Raw genomic sequence first — 21,568 nt, 5'->3', positions numbered from 1 at the left:
CCAGATCCTTCTCAGCGGTGCTGCTGTCAAACCAGTTATCTCCCCATTCTATAATTTGTGCCTCAGGTTTTTCTTCCTTAAGTGTAGCACCTTACATTTGTATTTGTTGAATTTAATTTTGTTTTCTGTAGCTCAGTTCTCCAATTTATCCAGATCTCTTTGAATTTTAGTTCTATCCTCCAAAGTTTTTGCAAACCCCCTTCTCTCCTTTTCCCCCCTCCCTCTGCAGCTTTTGTCATCTGCAGATTTGATCAGTATCCTACATCTAGGTCATTAATAAGGATGTTCAACAACACCGAAGTTGCACCAGTGTAAATAAATCAACCTACTTAAGCTGGTGCAAATGGATTGTAATACCAGTGCACCTTGTCAAATATAAACAGGCCCTTAGACTTAATTCCTATGTGTCAAACTCAGCAGTAATGGGGTTCATGAGAAAAGGTGGTTGAACAGATAAACTAATTTGTTGAGAAGTGTGAGCGTGTCAGTGAGCTTAAGAGAGTCAGTGTCATTATAATCTACGTGTTGAGGAGATAGGCAGGATGTGTAAATTATATGTGTTTAGACTCCTGGGCACACTTGAGACTCTAGACTAGATTTAGAGGAGAGTGAAACTTTAAAGCATTAAAAACAGCATTAGATGTATCTCTCTTTTTTTTTTTTTTAAAGCTACGCATGTATCTAGAACTTTTTAGTTACACAGTAGATGTGGATTTATCTGGTAGGCATATCTATTAGTTGCGATTAGAGTTAAACAAATTGCATGTAATTTTCTGATTCTGATAGAATTTTTACATTCTCATTAATTTAAATAACATTTAAAATTATGCATAAAGTTAGAGTTCCCCCGAGACATCTGTGAATGCTGCATCCCATATTTGATGATTAAACAACATCAAGCAGTCTCTCTCTTGATTTTAGCAGCTCTCATTATTTAAAGGTTCAGATGCCTAGAAAACTAAAGAAATTGAAAAGAAAACATGAGTTGTCATTTAGCTCTAAGCTTTTTTGTAGTCGTTGTTCTCTTTTGTATAATAAAAAAAACACATAAAACTTTGTAACTATTTTTCTCTTTAGTAATAGTTGTGTTTAATGGAACATATTTATTCCTGTGCAGAGAATCCCACTTAAACCATATTTTGTCCTGGCCCTCTGCACAGAGTTGAATCTTGCCTAGTATGAATGCTTTAAACTAGTGAGGTCTTAATCTAAAAGACACTTCTCTTTTTAGTGCTTGTTTGTTAGCATTCTTCTTACTGAGCAAGGTCATAGGTTCATATTTCACAAAAGCCTCATATTACTGTAATATAACATGAGGATCCTGTGCTTTTATTCCATTATACTATCAGTCTAAGAAAACATAAAGGGATTGTAAAAGAGTGGTTCAGTGAATTAACACATTAGTATTTTACGGCCGAGGATCTTAACTGAAATACATTTCAGGTGTAGTTTACAACGGATATTTGCTTATGACATGAAATCTGCATGCTTTGGGACATGGCAATTCATGTATCAGGAAAGACTTGGTACTGCAATATCAATGATATTACCAGATGGGATTATGGTACATGAGCAAGATCATATAATTACCGGTGCAGTGCAAGACCACCAGAGTTTACCAAGCTTCGATCATCATGAGCTCTTTAAAAAGGAGAGACAGAGTAGCATGTATCATTTCTTTTCTTTGACAAAGAGTTGGTAAGTTTCAGCTCACAACTGATGATCATAAGAACTGCCAAAGCAGAACAGAACAATTGTCCCATCTTTTTACATCAATTTTGTTGAAGTGTTTTGTTTCAGTATATGTTAGGAGTATTACTTATTCTGTAAATTTACACTACATTAATGTAAGCAGTTCTGTGTAACCTGATGTCCTGTCTCAAATGCTAGCTAAATGCGTGCAGTACTTTTTGTGATCTAACTGCAACTTGTGCATTTAACTGAGATCCATATGCTCACTTTGTTTCCTATCCATATTTGTGGAGAAACATGATTTGAGGAATTGAGCTAATAAAAATATGTATATTTGTCTTTTAATCTCAAGTGTGCATTTGTTAAAGTGACACTGCAAGATTGTAGGTCTAAAATTTGATAAACTGTGACGTAGTTCTAATATTGGATTGCACTGCTTGTGTACCTAGTTAAAACAAAATGGCTGCCATTCTAACTTCAGAGATATGTAATAAATTAAAAAATAGAAGTTTTTGTAGAAACAAAGTTTTGTAGAAGCAATGCAGGAATTTCCATCAGGATCAGATCAGAAGTCTAGTCCAGTGGTTCTCAAACTAGGGCCGCCACTTGTTCAGGGAAAGCCTGTGGTGGGCCGGGCTGGTTTGTTTACCTGCCGCGTCCGCAGGTTCGGCCGATCACAGCTCCCAGTGGCCGCGGTTTGCCGCTCCAGGCCAATGGGGGCTGCAGGAAGTGGCGCGGGCCGAGGGATGTACTGGCTGCCACTTCCCGCAGCCCCCATTGGCCTGGAGCGGCAAACCACGGCCACTGGGAGCTGCGATCGGCCGAACCTGCGGACGCGGCAGGTAAACAAATTGGCCCGGCCCGCCAGGGGCTTTCCCTGAACAAGAGGCGGCCCTAGTTTGAGAACCACTGGTCTAGTCTCTTCGATGTAGCATCCTCTCTCTGATAGTGGCCAAAGCCAGTTGCTTCCAAAGAAAGAAACTTTGCAGTAGGTAGTTGTGGGATAATTTTATCTCCAGGGAAAGCTTCCTCTTCATCTTAAATAGAGGGAGGCGTGTGCCCTGCAGTTTTTGTTGTTGTTCTGCTCTCTGCATAGGAGTAGTTAAACAAAGATTAGCTCCAGGGTGATGATGAATCAACGAATGATATGAGTGCCCAAAGACATTTTGAGATAAGGTTGAGTTTTTCATTTAAGTATAAAATATCCAGGACAATTTTAGCACCATTCCAAATACAGAAAACAAGTCTAAAATGGATAAATCAAGAAAGACAGTATTGTCATAAGAGAAACAAATGTTTATGTCCAACTTTGGTCACAGTAAATATACAAAACAGGCTCCTTCTTACTTAGCAATTAAGCTCTGAGTGTGTATTCAGAGTCACGTCGTCTTTACCTGAATAACAAAATAAGGTTTTATTCCTTTTGTTCCTGCTAGTACTAAGTTGCCTGTACAGCAATGACAGAATCCGTTCTAACTAGTGCATTACCAATAGGGTTGTTTACTGTGTTCCAAATGCAGAATATTTTGCTGCTGGTCCATGTTAAAGCCAGAAGAAACCCAACAGTTTTAAGATTTCAGGTTAAGATTGCAGTGCTGTTAGCTAATAAGAAACACTCTGTAAGTGAAGCTAATTAGTTTTGGAAGTCATTGAGACAAAATGAATATGGTTACTACCATGCCAGTGATCCAGAGTTAATTTTCCTGGTTAAAACAACATAGTAGGAATTTAGGAATAGTATTATAGACAGTAGAAGGTTAAATTTTATTTCTATATAGATATATAATATAAAATGATATAAATGTTAATTAGCATAGGGCCAATTCCTGTGGGATCCCACTAGAAAAACACCTATGAGATGAAGATTCTCTGATTACAATTACATTTTCAAACCTATTAGCTAGTTTTTAATCCGTTTAATGTGTACCATGTTAATTTTATATTGTACTCGTTTTTTAATCAAAATGTACCGGATCAAATGCCTTACAGAAGTCTGTGAATATTACATCAACACTGTCACCTTTATCAACCAAATTTGTGATGTATAAAAAAAAATTGGGTTAGTTTGGCAGGATTTGTTTTCCATAAAACCATATTGATTATTAATCGAGTCCTGTATCAGTCACTCCATTATCTTTCTTGGAATCAACATCAGGCTGTCAGGACTTAATTACTCAGGTCACCCCATTTACCCATTTTTAAAAATTGTACATTAGCTTTCTTTCAGTCCTCTGGAACTTCCCCAGTACTCCAAGACTTATTGAAAATCAACATGAATGGTCCAGATAGCGCTTCAGCCAGATCTTTTAAAACTTGTGCAGGCAAGTTATGTGGATCTGCTGACTTAAAAATGTCTAACTTTGTTAGCTTCTGTTTATCATGCTCCAGAGATACTAGTGCAATGGAAAGAGTGTTACATCACCGTCTGGTGAGACTATATCATCAGTTTTTTCCCCAATACAAAACAGAAATATTTATATACTTCTGCCTTCTCTGAATTATTCTGCAGGGTGCCAGAAATACCTGAGTGTACAGGTGTAGCAGTCTGTAAAAAAGTATATTTTTGAGTTGTTTAGGAGTGTCTGGGAGATGGAATAGAAATTTTAGAATAAAGCATAGTAATTTAAGTTAGTGCATTTTAAAATCAATCTCAGTATTTGCCAAGTGAACAACTCTTTAATATATAACATATTCAAAAGAGTGAATTTTTCACCATCGCTTCCTAGCTGCACACACATTCATGTAAATCCAGACTCTACATTGTCTTCTGTGGAGAGCAGAATTTGCCCCATGAAATTTATATACCATTGGCCACCTTACGTATTAATGAGTTACATGCACATTGTCCTCTTCCCATATGGCAGCTTTCTGTCTTCCTTCTCCTGGACTCATCAGTGGAATCATTAGCAGAGTCTGGGATCTGGATGTGTGGGTAAGGTAAAGGGGGATGTATAAGGTATCTGCGGACAAATTTAGCCTGCAGTTATATTTAACTGTTCTGTGGCACCTACCTTGTATTGCATTCCAAGTGCGCTGTTGTTACAAAAACATTCTTAAAAGTGATGAATTTTACTTTCTGTGCATCCTTCCTCCCTGCAGAAATGCCATCCAAAACAGGGCCACCTGGGGGGAGAATGGGGGGGGGGGGCAGGGGCAGGCAATTTGCCCTAGGCCCTGCAGGGGCCCCCATGAGAATATAGTATTCTATAGTATTGCAACTTTTTTTATGGAAGGGGCCCCCGAAATTGCTTTGCCCCAGGCCCCCTGAATCCTCTGGGCGGCCCTGTCCGAAAGATATAGTTAGGCATTTGTATGTCTATTTTGAAAGTCTCTAAACTCATACTGTGCTTTACCTTGTATTGTTCTTCTACTCCATCTCTGTAGCTCCAGTTAATTAATGTATAAAGAATTTTTATAACTGAGTACATTCTTGTACTTGAGAGAGATAACAGACTATGTCTTGCCTACCTTCAGTTGTTAATATTCTAGTTATCGAGTTAAGTGACAACCTGTTTTCAAAGTGATTAAAAAAAAAAAATCCCAGCCAAACACTGTGGCACTCTGCTTGACAAAGAAGCAGTTGAAGTTCGTGACCTGAAAAGTAATTGCCTCCCGTTGGATTTTTTACTAGTGCACAGCCTACATTTTTAATTCTTTAACTGCTTTTTTTGCACATCAGTTAGGAAAAGCAAAACACATTGTTCTGTACTTATTTTTACATTTTATTCAGCAATAAGACCAATGTTTTTCATACTTAAGTATGTATGAAAAATTTGTTACCAATTTATTTTTAAAAGCTGAATACACATAGCATTGGATCAAGGCACATACAAGACTGGCCAAAGGGCGTACAATGCACTTTGGTTTTCATTTGCAAAAATAAATGATTATGGCAACAAAAAAGAGTGGCGTGGGTTTAAACCATTAAATACCTCACAATTCAATAGGAATTGTTATCTTAGAAATTTATTATTAAGTTTGTGGAAATTTGTGACCGTAATGGGCAGTATTCCTGACTGTAGTGGAAGTATATTTAGGTTTGGAAGGATTAGGATTGGAAGGATTTGTATTTTATTGGTAAATGTTGATTTGGCTGTACACAAACCGATGAAAAATATTGCCATTGATGATCATCAAAATTTACACACAGGCAAAATAAAAACATGCGGCTTGAGAACTTATTAGAATTTGATTTAAGGATATTGTACTCTGTATATTTAAATGTTTCAATCTGAATGTCTACAGTCATTAAATAATTGTCTGACCCCTCTGCCCCCCCCATTGTTTGACACACACCCTAAAATTTCCTGGAACCATGAAAATTTAAAATGAATAAAAATCATAAAAATGCTTAGAATCCATAATTTTGCACAACTGTGAAAATTTAAATAGATATAAATTGAAAAAATGTTAAAAAATAAACATTGATATTTTCTGTTTAAATTATAACAAAAAATCAAATTCTGCCAAGTCTAAGTATATTTAATACACTTGTAGTCTGTGTTTTCTTATATGCTTTAGAAGTAAGAACTTTATTTCCATATTTAGCAATTGTACAATTAACTATTTACCATCATGTCTCAAAACTGGTTGAGGCCTTATTTTAGTTTTGTTCATAATGATATTTTTCTAATGTGTGGAGCTATTAGCATATTTTCCGTTCAAGTGAAGGTACTAAAATTTCCCCACAAATGCCTATAATCAGCTATCATCATGTTCTCCAAAATATATAGACTTACAGATTTTTGAGAAATAGAAATTAAATGTGCCCTTTGGTTTGTGGTGGTAGTGTATTCTTGAAGTCTTGTGAGTAGTTTCATTAACTGCCTAGGTTTCAAACTTTCGCTTTCGTGTCAACAGCTTCAGTTTCATGCAGATGACAAATTGGCTTATAAAAATTCATTTCACTGTTGTTAAAATGGATATATCCAGACAGTTGATATTGCCCATTACCACGCACATTTTTGTTTATTGAGTATTGTCGTGGTTTACAGAGCTAATAGACCCAACATTATAGTTCTAAGAATTTTTGCAACCACTTTTTCATCTCCTCTGTCTGCCAGGTTTAATATTTTATTAATACCAAAGTGAAAAATGGCCTGTGCTTATACTTACAAGGATCTTAAATGAATGCAAAGTCCTGATTGTTCAACACAGCAAGAAAATTCACTTTCACAGTCAACAAGTCATCTTACTCAGTAGAACACAAAAGTTAAATGGGCTGTAACTTCAATATTAGCAAGGAAAATACAGTACAAATTACTAAAAAGTACTAAAATAGAGAATTGTGGTCAGGTATCCCCACTGCATTAATTGCAGGAGTAACCTGAAATTGGAAACTTTTAATAAAAAGTTCTTAAATATAAATTATATGGCAAATGTACAGTACATTGCTTTTTCAGTCTTTTAATCCAGTGTTTTGCAGTAGAACAGCAACCTTTATAGTCACTCTTTCCTGTCCATTATTTCCTTCAGTATCATGAATGTGAATGATCTGAATCTGGTATACCACTGTCTCTGTAGCTTCTGTTACTGCTGCTTTCACTGTGGTTGTTTTTATACAGATTGATTCCATTAGGTGGGAATATGGTATGTATTACAAACTCCTCCTTGGATACTTGGTCATTATTTATTGGTATCATCTGAAAAGAAGTCTCCCTGATTTCTAGGATGGAGTTGTCCTTCTTAGTTCCAGCTTCAGCATAATCATCTTTTCTCCTCCGTCCTTTGCTGTATGCACAGTTCCTTGAAAACAAGGATCCATTTCTGTGGACATACCAGCACACTAATGCAAGTAGTGCTATAGCTACTAGTGCCACCACACCACCTATGATGGCAGCCAAAGGTAAATTAGAATTTTTGTAAGGTTCTTTCTCTTGCTCTCGGTTTAGGGTTGTTGTAGGATTGTACATCTTAAGAGGTGCTGTTTCAGTCTCTATACAAACAGGGGTTTCATCAGACAGATAGATGTTGCTGGTTTCCATGGGAACCATACATACACGGTATGGTGATTCTGGCTCAAGGGCTGTAAGTAGGTAGTCACTCCTATCTCCTGTAACTATTGTTTCAGTTATAGATCCAAAGGCAGGGCTGTGACCCATTTTTAGCCAGCTCAGTCTTAAAGCAGTCATTGGTAGTGCAACTTTCCAAGAAATATGAATGCTCTCGGTGCTTACAGATTTCACAATGATTGTAATGATTTTCCGTACTGGACTTGCTGTGGTTCTGTAGTTTCTATTTAGATTGGGAGTCTTTATGTCTGACTGTTTGGTCACAGAAACTGGCCAGTGCCCTTGGGCAGGGTATAATGTGTTTGGTATTGCAGTAGTAATTTGGATGGTGCTTACAGTATTATCATCCTTACAGTCAAATAGCTCTGTGCTGAGGTCCTTGATAGCCATTCCACGCACTTTCTCTGGTGCTTGACACATCAGTCCACGTACGTTAACTTTTAAAGGCAATGATTGAAGCCAGTCACGGACCCATTTCATTTTGCATCCACAGTACCATGGGTTGTTACGAAGAAACAATTGAGTTATGTTGTCCAGGTCATCAAAGATACTCTGAGGTAAATTGCTTAGATTGTTATTGGACATATCTAGTCGATACAACTGCCTTAGGTCAGAGAAAGCATTAGGTGGTACACGATTTATATGATTTTCTTGAAGATAAAGCTTTCTTAGGTTTGTGCCTGGCAAATTTATGGGAGCAGCTGTAAGGGAATTGCGGATCAATGACAGTTCTGTTAGATTGACTAGATTTATGAAGACTTTGTCTCCTAATCCGTGATTGTTTAAAAGATTTCCATCTAAAACCAGACGTTTTAGATTTGTAAGATCTTGAAGGGACACCTCTGAAATTGTGGAAATACGATTATCATCCAAGCGTAGCTCTTCTATCGTTTTAGGCAAACCCCAGGGAATGGTGCTAAGGTGATTTCGAGAGAGAAAAAGTAGTCTGAGATAGATGTTGTCCCGGAAAGCTCCATCTTCAATACTAACAGCAGAAACTGAATTATCATCCAAATGCAATTCTTCCAGATAAGGAATTTGTGAAAGTGAATCATAAGTAATGGTTCTTATATTATTTTCCTGCAAATGCAGTTCTTTAACATACTTAGGGAGATTGGTAGGGAATTCATCTAAACTGTTGTGATACAAGTATATTCTCTCTACCCTAAGCAAGTTTTTCAGGTCTGAAGGAATCCCAGCATTATTTATTTGATTGTTCTGAAGGTAGAGGGTGGTAGCATCCTGTGGAATTCCTGTAGGAATTGATGTCAATTCACGATCATTACAATAAATGAAACCTGCATCACAGCGACACACCGATGGGCATGATTTGGCACTGACAGAATGAGGTGCCATTTTAAGCAACAGCCCTATCTTAGTCCAAATTAGGAAGATGTTCCAAGTTACACTGATCATGGTCAGGAACAATGAGATTTGTACACAGTCTAGTTTTCTGGTCTTCAACAACCTGGAAAAAAGAACAATATTATCCAGATTACTAGTCAAGGAACTACAATGAAAAAAACACTTTGAAAATACAGAAGACATCTAAAATGTGTGTATTATTGTGAACTTTGAGTTTTAGCTGAACTGAAGAACAGTTTTCTTTCATTTCTTACACTAATTGTGCTTAGTTTGGTTTATAGATTTAGTATTATACAGATACTTGAATATAACCCAACTATGTTTGACTTGTACATTATTTCATTTAAACAAGAAGCATCCTTCTAACAAATACTACACATTCTATGTGTAAAGAAAAGAGGTAGTTTCTTCTCAAATAACTTCATTCCCATCTAAGTATTTGTTCATCTTTGAAGCTCACTTCAAGACAAAATCTTGTCTAAATTTTACATTCAGTTCCTGAAAACCATCAAATAACTTTTATTAGATCAGTTGGGCGATATATAGGTCCCTTAGGGCAGGTCTACACTACGGGGGAAAGTCGACCTAAGCTGCACAATTTGAGTTACGTTAGTCGCATAACTCAAGTTGATGTAGCTTAGATCTTCTTACTGCGGGGTCCACACTATGCTATGTCGACGGGAGACGCTCTCCCGTTGACTCCCCTTACTCTTCTCATTCCGGTGGAGTACCAGAGTCGACAGGAGAGTGATCTGCGGTCAATTTAGCAGGTCTTCACTAGCCTCCAGTAGATCGATCTCCACAGTGTCGATCCACCAGTAAGTGGAGACAAGCCCTTAGAGAATAATGAAGCCCTTCCTAAATAACAGTTCCAGAAGTTCTGAAGAGTCCTAAATAACCTTTTAAATAGTCCCTGTGTGAACAAAAGAGCAGTGACCAAATACAGCCTCCTCAGTTGTTGATCTGCCCCATGTTGTTGTAATCAATCATGTTATTGCCCTTGATATGTTAAAAATAATTGGAATGTTCAAAAGTGAGAGACCCAAGGAGCTGGTATGTAGCTTGGGAGTGGTTTACCTAATCGCTAGAACTACACTTTTCCAGATGATTGGATGGAATATTTCATTACATGCTTAATTTAGTGTTTAAATATTGGTCATTCTCAAAAGTCTCCTTACTAAGCAGTATGCTAATAAGTGACTATTTGACAGGTTTACCCACATTTTCACATCTTATTAATTCAAAGTGTACAGCGTAGACTTTATACATGAACTGTTGGGATTAGAACTAGATTCTGGCAATATTTGTTTGTACATTGTACTCAAGCAATTAATATTTTTATACATTCTAAGACAATATAATTCAGTTATCATTGTAATTAGGATCCTGAAAATTTATAACATCACCTATGCATTATATGATGTCATAATCTCCTCTCTTGCAGATGTATTTATTAATGGCATTTTATTCTCTCTCTAAAGAAACCCCCACATTATTATTGATCTTACCTTATTTAAAAGTATGAGTAAACTTTCTGCTTGCAGAAATCCAATAAACATAAATTTTTGACTGAGGAGAATGACTTTTGGAGTCTTATGGTTTATTCCATGCAGCTGGTCTTCCTTGACTGTGTTTACTCAAGTGATTGTTGTTGGTAGTAAATACTTTATGACTAGTTCCACTGTATTCAGTGAACATTCCAACAAAGGTTTATCATGGTACATAAGCACACCAGGTTGTGGAGAAGAAAAGCTTCAACTTCCTGTCACGATGCAGGAATGAGATTTCTGTTTTGTTCTTCAAACAAAGTCTGTGCATGAAGAATCTCTTTTTTGTTTTGTGTAAACCCTTAACAGAAATTGATTTCCTTGTATTTCTTACAAACTCTTCTGTATAGCATAGTAGTCAAAGATACTAACTTCAGCTCCACATGATGGAAATCATTCATTATGTTGATTGAATGATTATTAATTTGTCATTAACTTGAATGATGATAGACTCTTCAGAAGGTCCAAGAAATAAAAAAAGGGAGGTTCTGTCCCAAATTATCCAAGTATAAACTTTGTACAGTAGCTACATTCTGATAAATCCATACCTGCTGTGAAAGAACTGCTTCCAACTTTCACTTCTGAACACTTGTTCAAAATTTCCAATGCAGAAAATATTTCCTCATGCTCTATAACCATATGAGTTATTTTACAATAGATTGTTTTTCTTTAATTCATTTAATATTCTTCTGAAGAAACAGGAACATGCTAATTCCTTCTTAAAAAAACCACTCCTCTTATAAAGTGTCCTTTAAGCTGTTAATTTCCTGTGAAAATAAACAGATTTTAAATGAATAACAACAACAGTGGACACTTGCATACAAATAAATGCTGAACTGTATTCTTCATACAATTTGAGCTACATTTATTATTTATATAACCAATATATCTTGTTACCTTAGTATGTTGGTAATTCAGCAAAATGAGTGGAATTGCTAACAGACATTCTCCTGTCTTATTTCACATTTATTGTGATTTTTCTTTAGCTATTTTGTTATATTAGTCTCAGCACGATAGTAATTGAAATCAGCTTTAATCAACAGACTGTAGAGAAATCATGACATATATTCCATTTGATTACAAATAGAAGTCCAGTCTCATTGAACACTTTGCATACTACTGCTATCTCGGTTTTTATTCTTGCTAAACTGAGCGAACAGGTTAATCCTCTTCTTGGTTTTAAATATAAAATGTCAGAAATACTGTTGACTAGTTACTGGATGACAGGTAGAAAGGCTGGGTCTAAGTACTGTTAACATTTTACCTCAGTAACAGATACAGCATTTTCAAATTGTGTGAATGCTTAGACTTCTGCATTATTTCATCCTGCAAGGATGGAGAGATGTTCATGGTTGTGGTGTGAGTTATGTATAATATATATTAAAATATACAATATTGTTAAAACTTTAAGCTATTTTATTTCATTTGAAGTATCTTGCCATGAGGTAATTATTTAGAATCAGTGCTATGCTGTAATAATACAATTACGATGCTACTTTACTCCAGTTTCAAACATGCTGGGTGCTAGGGTGTAAGAAATTTTATATCTAAAGAAAAAACGTTTGGTCTGGCTGTTCAGATTTCATGATGGAAGCATAATAACAGATTGTTTTAGACTGTATTTTTCTGCTGGAATCTTATCTCTACTGTGAAGGGTCAAGGGTCATCTGGTCAGATGCTTAAGAGAACATGTACTGTAAGTCCATCTAGAGAGAGTTGGTTTGAAATGGAAATACTACACCCTGAAATTTAAAAAATAATAATGCTGTAACTGCAGTTTGCTTCTCCACTTAGTAATCACATCGATTCTAAAAAGTTGAGCATCTGCTTTAGAATTAAAATGTATGTAGAATAATGGCTGCTCAGGTCTCCATTTTAAGAAGTTGAGGAAAAGTAGCGCTGCTTCTAGTCTACCATAAAATATTAGATCCAATCAGAGACTTGGTTAATTATTGTAGGTATTAACATTTTTTTTAAAGGGCAGATATATTCATTTTGACTTGTGAATCTTGAAAGCGGAAGGGTATGTGCCTGATTCTGTTCTGTTACACCTATGTAAATCAAGAGCGTCTCCACTGTAGACCTTGGTGCTAAACCATTGTAAATATGTATTCATTTATTTTCTGAAATCTAACTATTGACACCCATCCTGAAGCATTCTCGTAGGAGTAATGCAAATGTCCACTGAGGAGTAGAGTTATGTTCATAATTGTGGTTTTAATTCTAGGTGTTTTCTTTCCCTCCTTGTTTCATCAGTAATGAAAAAATATTGACTTAAACTGACAAATGTGGCTGTTGTTTGCAGTGTTGTTGTAGCTGTGTTGGTCCCAGGATATTAGAAAGACAAAGTGGGTGAGGTAATATCTTTTATTGGGCCACCTCCTTCTGAAGAGCTCTGTCTCATTCACCAAAATAAGTTAGTCCAATAAAAGATATTAATCACCTTGGGTCTCTAAATTTGCCTCACCCACCTTGTCTCTCTAAATGTGGCTATTGTTAGAATAACAGTTAGAAATATTTTTATTTTTTAACTTAATGCAGTACGTTAAATAAAATATTAATACATGGGTACATTTTGGAAAAATAAAATATAGAATTGCTTATGCTTCTTATGGCATTACTAACCTGTATTGCATGTTGTTTTGTAAACTGGAAAATAAATATAAAAAATCCCAAAGAATATTTCAGCTCAAATAATGCCTGTAAATGTTTTGTTTTATATAGCTTCTGTGTCTTTTATTCCTAAATTTGTAATATATTTAATTATCTAATCTATATAAAAATGAAATCCCCATGGATCTCACATGATATGATAAAGGAAAAGTAGTTTTGAAAAAGGGTGGCATATACTGGAAGGTGGGGGGAGGGAGGGAGAGAAGGGAATAAAAGCTTGTTTTAAAGTGCTTTTGAAGTCTGTACTAATTGAAACTCTTAATAAAAGATAGCAGATAATTGCTTTTAAATTAGAACTTTTAATGGTAAACATAGTGCTAAGGTAAAATTAAACTGTAAAAATGTGTATCAATTGGTTTCTAAACATTTACTCCTGAGAAAGAGGAGGAAAAAAAGTTCCAAATTGTGTGGAGAAAGACGATAAATGTATTTGTTTTACCTTTTCAAATTCTAAATTGTTTCCTCTTTGCTCCATTTGACATGCAAACGCTCGTTTATTGCCTCTATTGTACTACTGGCAATGTAGGATTAAACTGAAAACCCTAAAGCTCATTAAGTTCCTGGAATTCTTTATCCCTTCTCTGGAAATTACATCAAAACAAAAGAGAGGGGAAAATACAGGTCTCTTTGGAGAAAGACACTGTTTCAAAAATGTGGATTAAGTTTATACCCCCCCCCTCCTCCCTTTACTTAAACTGAGAACAGTTTTCTTCAGGATTTGATTGTGTTTGATATCTTGCATTTTCCTTTTACATCTGAAACTATAGCTGAAAACAATGTTTTTGCATATCAAAGGCTGCAGTGATCTGTCTACATAGAAGAGGGGAATCCTGCTGCCATGCTCAGACTTCCCTCTTCTTGAGCTGTCTCAACATATTCCCTGACATCAAGTCATTGTAGCCTGGCCTGCAGGATTAAAAGAAAAATGACCCCCACTGGTACAGACACTGTGGCCAGGTTTCCACAACATCAAATTGGGAGGTTTCATGGACCCATGGTTTTGAAAGAAGCTATTAATTTGGGGGGGGTTGGGCGGGGGAACCGTTAAGAGAAAAGAGGGAAAGTTTTTAAAATATAAGCTTTATAAATAATTTTTTCTTCTTAATGCACAAATCAGTCTCTGGTAACAAAAGTAATATATCTGAACAATTATGAATGGAAGTTTTAAGTACACTTAGTTCTAAATTGAATATTTTCATGGCCCTTGCTAAGATAGCAAACTTTCTCTTTTATTGAGACACTATTATCTGTGCATATGTAATACAGCTACTGATAATGTATGAGAAGCCTTCCGTGTACTTATTCCAACAATGAAACTTCACTGGGGCAAACAAATTGCTCAGAGATCTTACTTTGAATATTTTAAAGTAACTTGCATTATATAAAGAAAATGTCTTGTGTCACGACACTTTTATCTATGAAAGGGAAACATCAAACTTGAAGTCTGTATTATAAATAGGTGCACTCATTTCTGTAGACAGGCAAAAAGAATAAAGGTGTATTAAAATGATGCTGGAACATTGTCAAATGCTAACTTAAAAAAACACACACAACTTTCTTCCAAACTTTGCTAAAAGTTGCATAAAGTCTAGAATTGTTTTATTTCTTGTTCCTCCCCCAATTTTTCTTATTTTAACCCTGTACCATGAAAGCTTATGATTTATATTCTTTCTAACATCTAAAACAATGGTTTGATAATTTGATAAGCAGTAGTTTTAGGCTATAAATGTAACCAAGATGACAAGATGTCTAGAATTAACTCAGCTTTTGAGTACAAATTTGATAGTTCAAAACATTTCAATTTCACAGTATCATTTAATTTACTATTCTAAATAAATGTAATTTGAAATGGATGGGTAGCAAAAGAAAAAGTGTGTTTAATGTAACTTGTTTTTTATTTGTAAAAGTAATTGAGTTGTCCATTGTATATGTGGCCAATTTAGAAACTTGGGTTAAATAACTAGTTTACAAAGGCCTTACTTGCTCTTAAAAAGCTTGAAAAGGTTTTTTAAAAGTGCACATAGTACTCAACTGTATATAAAACAAAGTGTAGGCATTGTTTTCTTGAATGTTCTACTCAGACTTAGTTAATAGCAACAGCAAAATGCTTTCTAAGCAGCCTGTCTAGTAATTGAAATTTCCAGGATCATCATATTTCAGGAAGGTGCCCCATTCTTTTGTTTAATGCTAGGCAAGCAGAAGGACCTCTAACTATTCTCATGAGGGCCAAAGAATTTAAGGTTTTGGTGAAGTGCAAGTGTGATTTTAGTTTGGGTTCTGTCTTTTCCTGTTGAATAAGGTTTTTCTTTGGCTTATGGAAAATCAATTTTAAATGCTCAAAAATATTTATTATTTTCCTCCCTCCCCCTCCCCCGCCTTCCCCAAGGCTGATAGTGAATGAACCTGAGACTGCTTCATGTACTTCTGTTTGTAAAACGAAATCAGGTTTCTTTAAAACAAAAATGAAATTTCATGGAGAGTATATTAGCTTTAACTTGACTAGAAATGGATAATGATTATAAGGGTTACTTTCTGCCTCTTTTGCATGGCATAAAGTAGAAGCAAAATCAGTATTCATTGGAGTGGATGAAAAGTGGCATAAGAAATATTTGTTTTCAGTTAATATTTTCTGAATTTTTTTTGTGGCTAGTATTTTTGCTACTATTGACCTAAATCAGAAATGCAAATTTGCTGCTGTTAGCTTGAAAAGTTCAGAGTACAGTAGAAGTGTACTTATTTGAAATAAAATTATCTGCTTTAATTCTATGAAGGTTGCAGCTTTGATTTGGTAAATTTTAAATCAGAAATAAAATAGCACTCAGGAGGGGTGGGAGTTGTACTCTCTGGGCTTAACCTAATATGCCTTCTAGGTTTTCTTTTCAAAGTTGCTGCTAAGGTTACTTGTCCACATCTGAAGTGAAAGAAGAGAGAACAAATGCTGTCATTGTCTCCCAATAAAACCAATTTTTTCCCTTGTTAAATTTAAGTTGAATAGTATCTGGAAGGGTTTTAACAAATGCCTGGCACTGAAGTTGAGGCATAACAAGAGGCTATGTATATACTAAATACTGTTTAGCTTAGCTGATAGATAAGCTTCAATGTTTTGTTTCTTTCCCACTTAGGAATAGTTGTTGATTGTCTTAGTTGTTTGGTTTGGTAGCTACTGACTGATTAAAGTGCTCTCCAATATATAAAATGAACTTGGTGAAAATGTTCAAGTAATAATGTGATCGGAGTTATCAGCCCTTACTGAGGGGGGCATGGTTTGTGGTACATAATGTCTTCTTTACTAAAAGCTTAATTCAGGATACCAGTCTACTGTGATTATTTCAGCTACTTATCAAAATAAGTGTACATGCTTGCTGTATTAATGTTGCTCAGGCAGTCTTGAAAATGATATCTGCAGTCTTCTGTTGTGAAGGAGTTATTGAGTAAAAACTTCAGAAATATTAGCTATTAACATAAATGTGTCCTGCTAGAAAGTGAAAAAGATGTCCATCTACCAGTTGAAGGCATTAAAAATTGTTGTAATGAAAACCTGTGCAAACTGTAATACAAAAATAATTTAGTTGGGTAGACATCACTGCCTTAAATCATCAGTTTAAACTAAAACAGTTCATTGCAAAGATATTATAAAAAATAAATGAATCAGGGACACATCTTTATTTGTTCTTGCTGTAAAAAGAACACATTGTCTTTCTGAAGATTAAGGCTTGCTGTGAGTTTACTACAGAGTTTTTGCCCACTGGGGGGTGGTACACACTACAAAAAGTCTGTTTTAAGAGCCACAAGTCAGATGTTTTTTGCTGCTGTCCAGTTTTCTCTGCTTTAATTACAACAAAGCCTCCTGTTGAGAAAAACAGTGGAGGCCTCCAAGGGAAAAAAATCAGTCTTTGAAAGATTTTACTGAACTTTACTTCCCATGTTGATTTAATTAACCATGGTGTTTTATCTGGTCATTCTCAGTGAGAATGTTAGTAGAACTAAATAGTATGAATTTAAGAATTTAAGAGATCAATTTTATAAATGCGGTCTGTGACAAGGGATGATCACAGTTCCTGGGGAAGGGTAGGTCACAGAACAGAGAGAAAATATGCCTTTTAATAGAATAAAATTTTGAGGAAAAACTGAAATTCTCAATAATGGAATTAACACAATTTCTATATAGAACCAACTATCTATATTTTCAGTTAATTGGCTTTTTATAAACCAGGACTGTATGGTACCTAGTAACTTCTGAATCTGAAATAGTTTAAAACAAAGGTGAGGGCTTTTAAGCTAAAATGTGGTGAAAGGTTTTTGGAAGATATTAAATTAACCTTAAAATTTTCAGGTTTAGGGGAAAAAAAAAATAAAAAAAAATTCACCTACCGAGTGAGTCAGTTAGGACATGTGACATATATTCACAAGAAAAATACATATGGATCTTTGTTTTTTAGAGCAGACAATTTTTTTCTCTTTACTTAAATTGATGTTTGCATTTTCCATCTTGCCACAAAGAAAGGTTCATTAAGACTCCATATCCTGAGGCAGTAGACGAGCATAACTGGAATTTCTATCTGTTTGGGCAGTATAGTCTAGCAAAGAAAATGGGGTAAAGATAATTAATAGCTTATTGAAGTTAGACAGCTGCAATATTTTAATCATTTTTTTTAACATGGTCTCATTTAAACACTGAGAATTTATGATAGAAAAGGAATATCCATATATTTTTTTTATTTCCAAGAGATAATTAGGGAACAGACCTTGCATCTTGAAATCAGTGTGACAATTTCTTTGTAAGAGCAACTTGAATTGTGGAATGATTCTGCATTTTACTAGTATTGATGTATAGAAAGTGTTTAATAGTACATTGTGAACTGACCAGAATTAATGCCTTAAAAAAGGGAGAGAAGTGACTTTCATGTTCCAACCAAATTAGTAATCTATGGCTAACAATACCCTTCATTAATTAGTTAATTATATGCATTCATTGTCACTGTAAGACATTTGTAACACTCTAGCAACTTTGCCTTGATGTGTCAGAGATGTGCTCAATCAAATTATTTGCCGTCAGAGAGTAAAAGTTAGTCCAATTTAAATAAAATATCTAAAATACAAAGAACATCCTCTTTCCACAGCTTGTTTGTTTTTTTGCCAATGCTTTATTGACTTAAGTCTTAGAGTAATGCTAGCTGAATCAGAAACATATATTTGGATGATAAAATCTCCTCTGGATGTTAAAACAACTTCTGTAATAGCGTATATTATGCACTCTTGGAAAAATGGCAAGTAAAATTAATAACTTACTGAGTAACATGGGAAAACATAGAACAAAGTTTATTAAAACTAGCCATATCGGGTCCATAGAAAGGAGTATCAGCCAACTCTCATATTTTTTTTCCTTTCTTTTTGTTTTTAATGTGGTTTCTAAGAAAATCGGGGCCTGTTGCATTCTTTCTTAACATGCGTGCAACCATTTTGTTCAACACATAACCCCACTGGGGATTTTGTGTGATGTATGCAACATTTTGTGGGGGGGGGGGGGGATTAACTGAAAAAATACTTTTTCACATTGTGAATACATACAGTCATGGAGAAAAACTGTTTTCAAATGAATGGCTAAATTGCACACAGAAGGATTTTTAAAAATTACTGAATATAGCAATCTGGTCCCTTTGCACTGCCCTAAAGCTTAGCTTTGTTAGTCTGTCTGACTAGATTTATTGAATTACTATGCAGGTCACATACTACATTTGTCTAAGCAATGAAATTTGGCATTATATTGGGGAAGGAATATATTTTTAAACCATATCCTCTCTATACTGAATTAAACAGTTAAAACTCAAATGTCTTGTTTCAGAATTACAGACGTGGGATAGTAATGCAGGCTTTAGAATCTAGGTGTAGCTGTTTGTTTATCCTTCACAAAAAATTGTAAGTATACAGACGCAGATCTAGCTGTGAGCAAGATATTTGTTCCTTATGTACTGAATACTCATGTGCGAAGGATCATTGATTTCCTTTCACAGCTGTAAAAACGACTATTAAGGGGATCATACCACACATGCAGTACTGGCCAGGCTTGGAAAATATGATTTTTTTTTTATTTTAGTGAGGTAGCTATAGTGTATTTTCTAGTATTTGGTTAGAGCAAAATAGTAGCAATGTTTGCAAAGCTTGATGCTAGTATGCCGATTGAAACTTGATTGCTAAATATGAACCATGTTTTAAATGAACTTCTTATATTTGTACAGCACTGTAGAAGTGCATCATAACTTTGCATTTATCATCTTCATACTGATCTCTAATAGTAAAATTTTGCCTTGCTGCACGTGAAAAATTCCCAGTGGGGAAGTAAAATATAAAACTTTTGAGGAAATTAGGAGAAATCAATGAAAACGCTTACCTGCAAGGTGAGAAAAAGAATTCTTATTTACAATGCAGCAACAGCCGTTATTCCACTTCGAATGGTTATGCGAAGTAATAAAAGCCCTTATTTCAGGTCCAGTAACAAAAAGCAAGAGCAGCTTATAGCAGCTATGGTGTGAGCGTATACTGTGTCAGATCACTTCTCCTACGCTGCGAAGGAGTGAGAGAAGGAAAGCATTCCAGTTACGTGCACACAGCCCACCTCAAAGTCTGAAGTTAAAGCTTCACCTAACAGTGGTTGAATAAAGAGCTGATGTCATAAATGGGCAGGTCTTATCTTGGCTCTTGTTTAGTGAGTAACTGGATAAGCAGACGCACAAGGAATGTGCATTACCAACACTAGAGGGAGTAGAAGGCAACTACAGCACAGTCTGCCAAACCTGAAATCTTGGGCAGTACTATTAGGTTTGTAACCAACCTGATAAATACTAACACTTTTAAGATTTATTAAAGTCAAGTGCCTTTTAAAATTATTATGCCTGCAGAATATGATTTATAACAGTACAGAAAGAGTGGGTGAATCTCTTATTTTGGTAGATATGCCTTTTCAGAAGAAAATTGGAAACAACTGTTCTTACTCAATGGAAACAAATGTTACATTTGTAAATAAGATGCAATTACATAATCAAAGACAACTACATCTTTGAGTCTAAATGTGTAAAAATAAAATAAAATGTCAACATAACTTTTACATAGAGAGTCAAATAACAAACTTCTGAGAAACTGTTCAGTATTCAAGATCTGTAGGTTTGAAGTAAAAAGTCTATGAATAATTTTTATTTCCCTTTTATAATCTGTTTCATTTTGTGACTAAAAATATTACTAAAAATATTACTGAAATCTCATTTGAGATATGACATTCTTTTTTGACTTTGTGGCGAATGTATTGTAGATTTGGATTTGTAGAGAATCAGGGAGAGCGTTGAAATAGTTAATTGCTCAAAAAAGGTTTTTGTATGTATTAACTAGTGTAAACAAATGCTATACTTCATGAAATAAGGTGAGGATCTCAGGAGGAAAGTCATTCCTACATAGAAACAAATTGGATTTTTGACTCTGCTGGTTTCATTCAAAAACTGTAGGCATGAAGTAATTCATTTGATGAACAATAAACAACTGCAGGGACCCTTGGGAGGTCATGTTGACATAGGAATCATAAGAGATTATTCATCTCTAGCTTTGAATAATGTTTCCTTAAAGGCATTAGTATTGCAAAGTCCATATTAAATTAGTAAAGGCGTAATTGTTTTTCTTATTATCCTCTAAAACACCTATTTGAGATGCTTATTTTAGTTCTTAGGAAAGTCAGATGAGGACAAATAAGGCATTGTAAATACTCATATCTTTTTAATTCATTGATAAGTAACATCATTTAGAAAATAAATTTGCTTAATAATTTCTTCCTACAACATAGTTTCCTTTTACTAGTAGCTTATTAACTTGCACAAGTGCTATTTGATTTAGCATAGTTGACATTTTCCATTGTCTTTTTAAATTTCCCTCAAAATATTTGTTTCTTTGAGGTCAGTCAATTGCTGTCTCCCACAAGTATTTGATTATATTCTCTTCATTACCTTCATTTAGTTTATCTTGTCTGTATGCTTGTTTGATAGAGCTGTTTGACCCTGGTATTCACTAGTAAGACTAGGTGATATCAAAGTAGAAGGCAAGCTCATGATAAGGGCTATGTTGACCTCAATTGTTCAATGATTGCACTTTTTGTGGCATCAGAGGACAGCAAGGCCAAGCTCCATTAAGTTTGCAAGGGACCTGGATTTCTTTAAGTCTAAGGCTTATGGAAACCACTAGGAACACAAGAAATTATCAACTTGGTACTTACATTGCTTAAATAAGGTCTAACTGTAGAAC

General features: G+C 35.1%; 2 protein-coding genes across 17 annotated transcripts in view; one reads left to right on the top strand and one right to left on the bottom strand.

Moving 5' to 3' along the window:
- Positions 1–21,568, top strand: part of MACROD2 (mono-ADP ribosylhydrolase 2) — a 1,307,214-nt gene that overhangs the window by 205,959 nt on the left and 1,079,687 nt on the right. The gene's annotated exons all lie outside the window — the stretch shown is intronic.
- Positions 5,397–19,943, bottom strand: FLRT3 (fibronectin leucine rich transmembrane protein 3). Of its 2 annotated transcripts, XM_024110230.3 has the most exons (4): positions 19,677–19,916; positions 17,660–17,865; positions 10,577–11,382; positions 5,397–9,171 (listed from the first exon to the last, which is right to left on the bottom strand). In XM_024110230.3, exon 4 carries the CDS (start codon positions 9,117–9,119, stop codon positions 7,170–7,172), a length of 1,950 nt encoding a protein of 649 aa, XP_023965998.1. In that variant the 5' UTR covers positions 9,120–9,171; positions 10,577–11,382; positions 17,660–17,865; positions 19,677–19,916; the 3' UTR covers positions 5,397–7,169. The 2 variants fall into 2 exon arrangements, with proteins under 2 accessions (XP_023965998.1, XP_005287443.1); XM_005287386.4 differs by lacking the exon at positions 17,660–17,865 and having other exon boundaries at positions 19,677–19,943.

The sequence above is a fragment of the Chrysemys picta genome, chromosome 3 (genome assembly GCF_011386835.1).
Source record: "Chrysemys picta bellii isolate R12L10 chromosome 3, ASM1138683v2, whole genome shotgun sequence".
Classification (NCBI taxonomy): domain Eukaryota; kingdom Metazoa; phylum Chordata; order Testudines; family Emydidae; genus Chrysemys; species Chrysemys picta.
The sequence above is the reverse complement of the archived record's forward strand: the minus strand, read 5'-3'. Positions and strand labels throughout refer to the sequence as shown.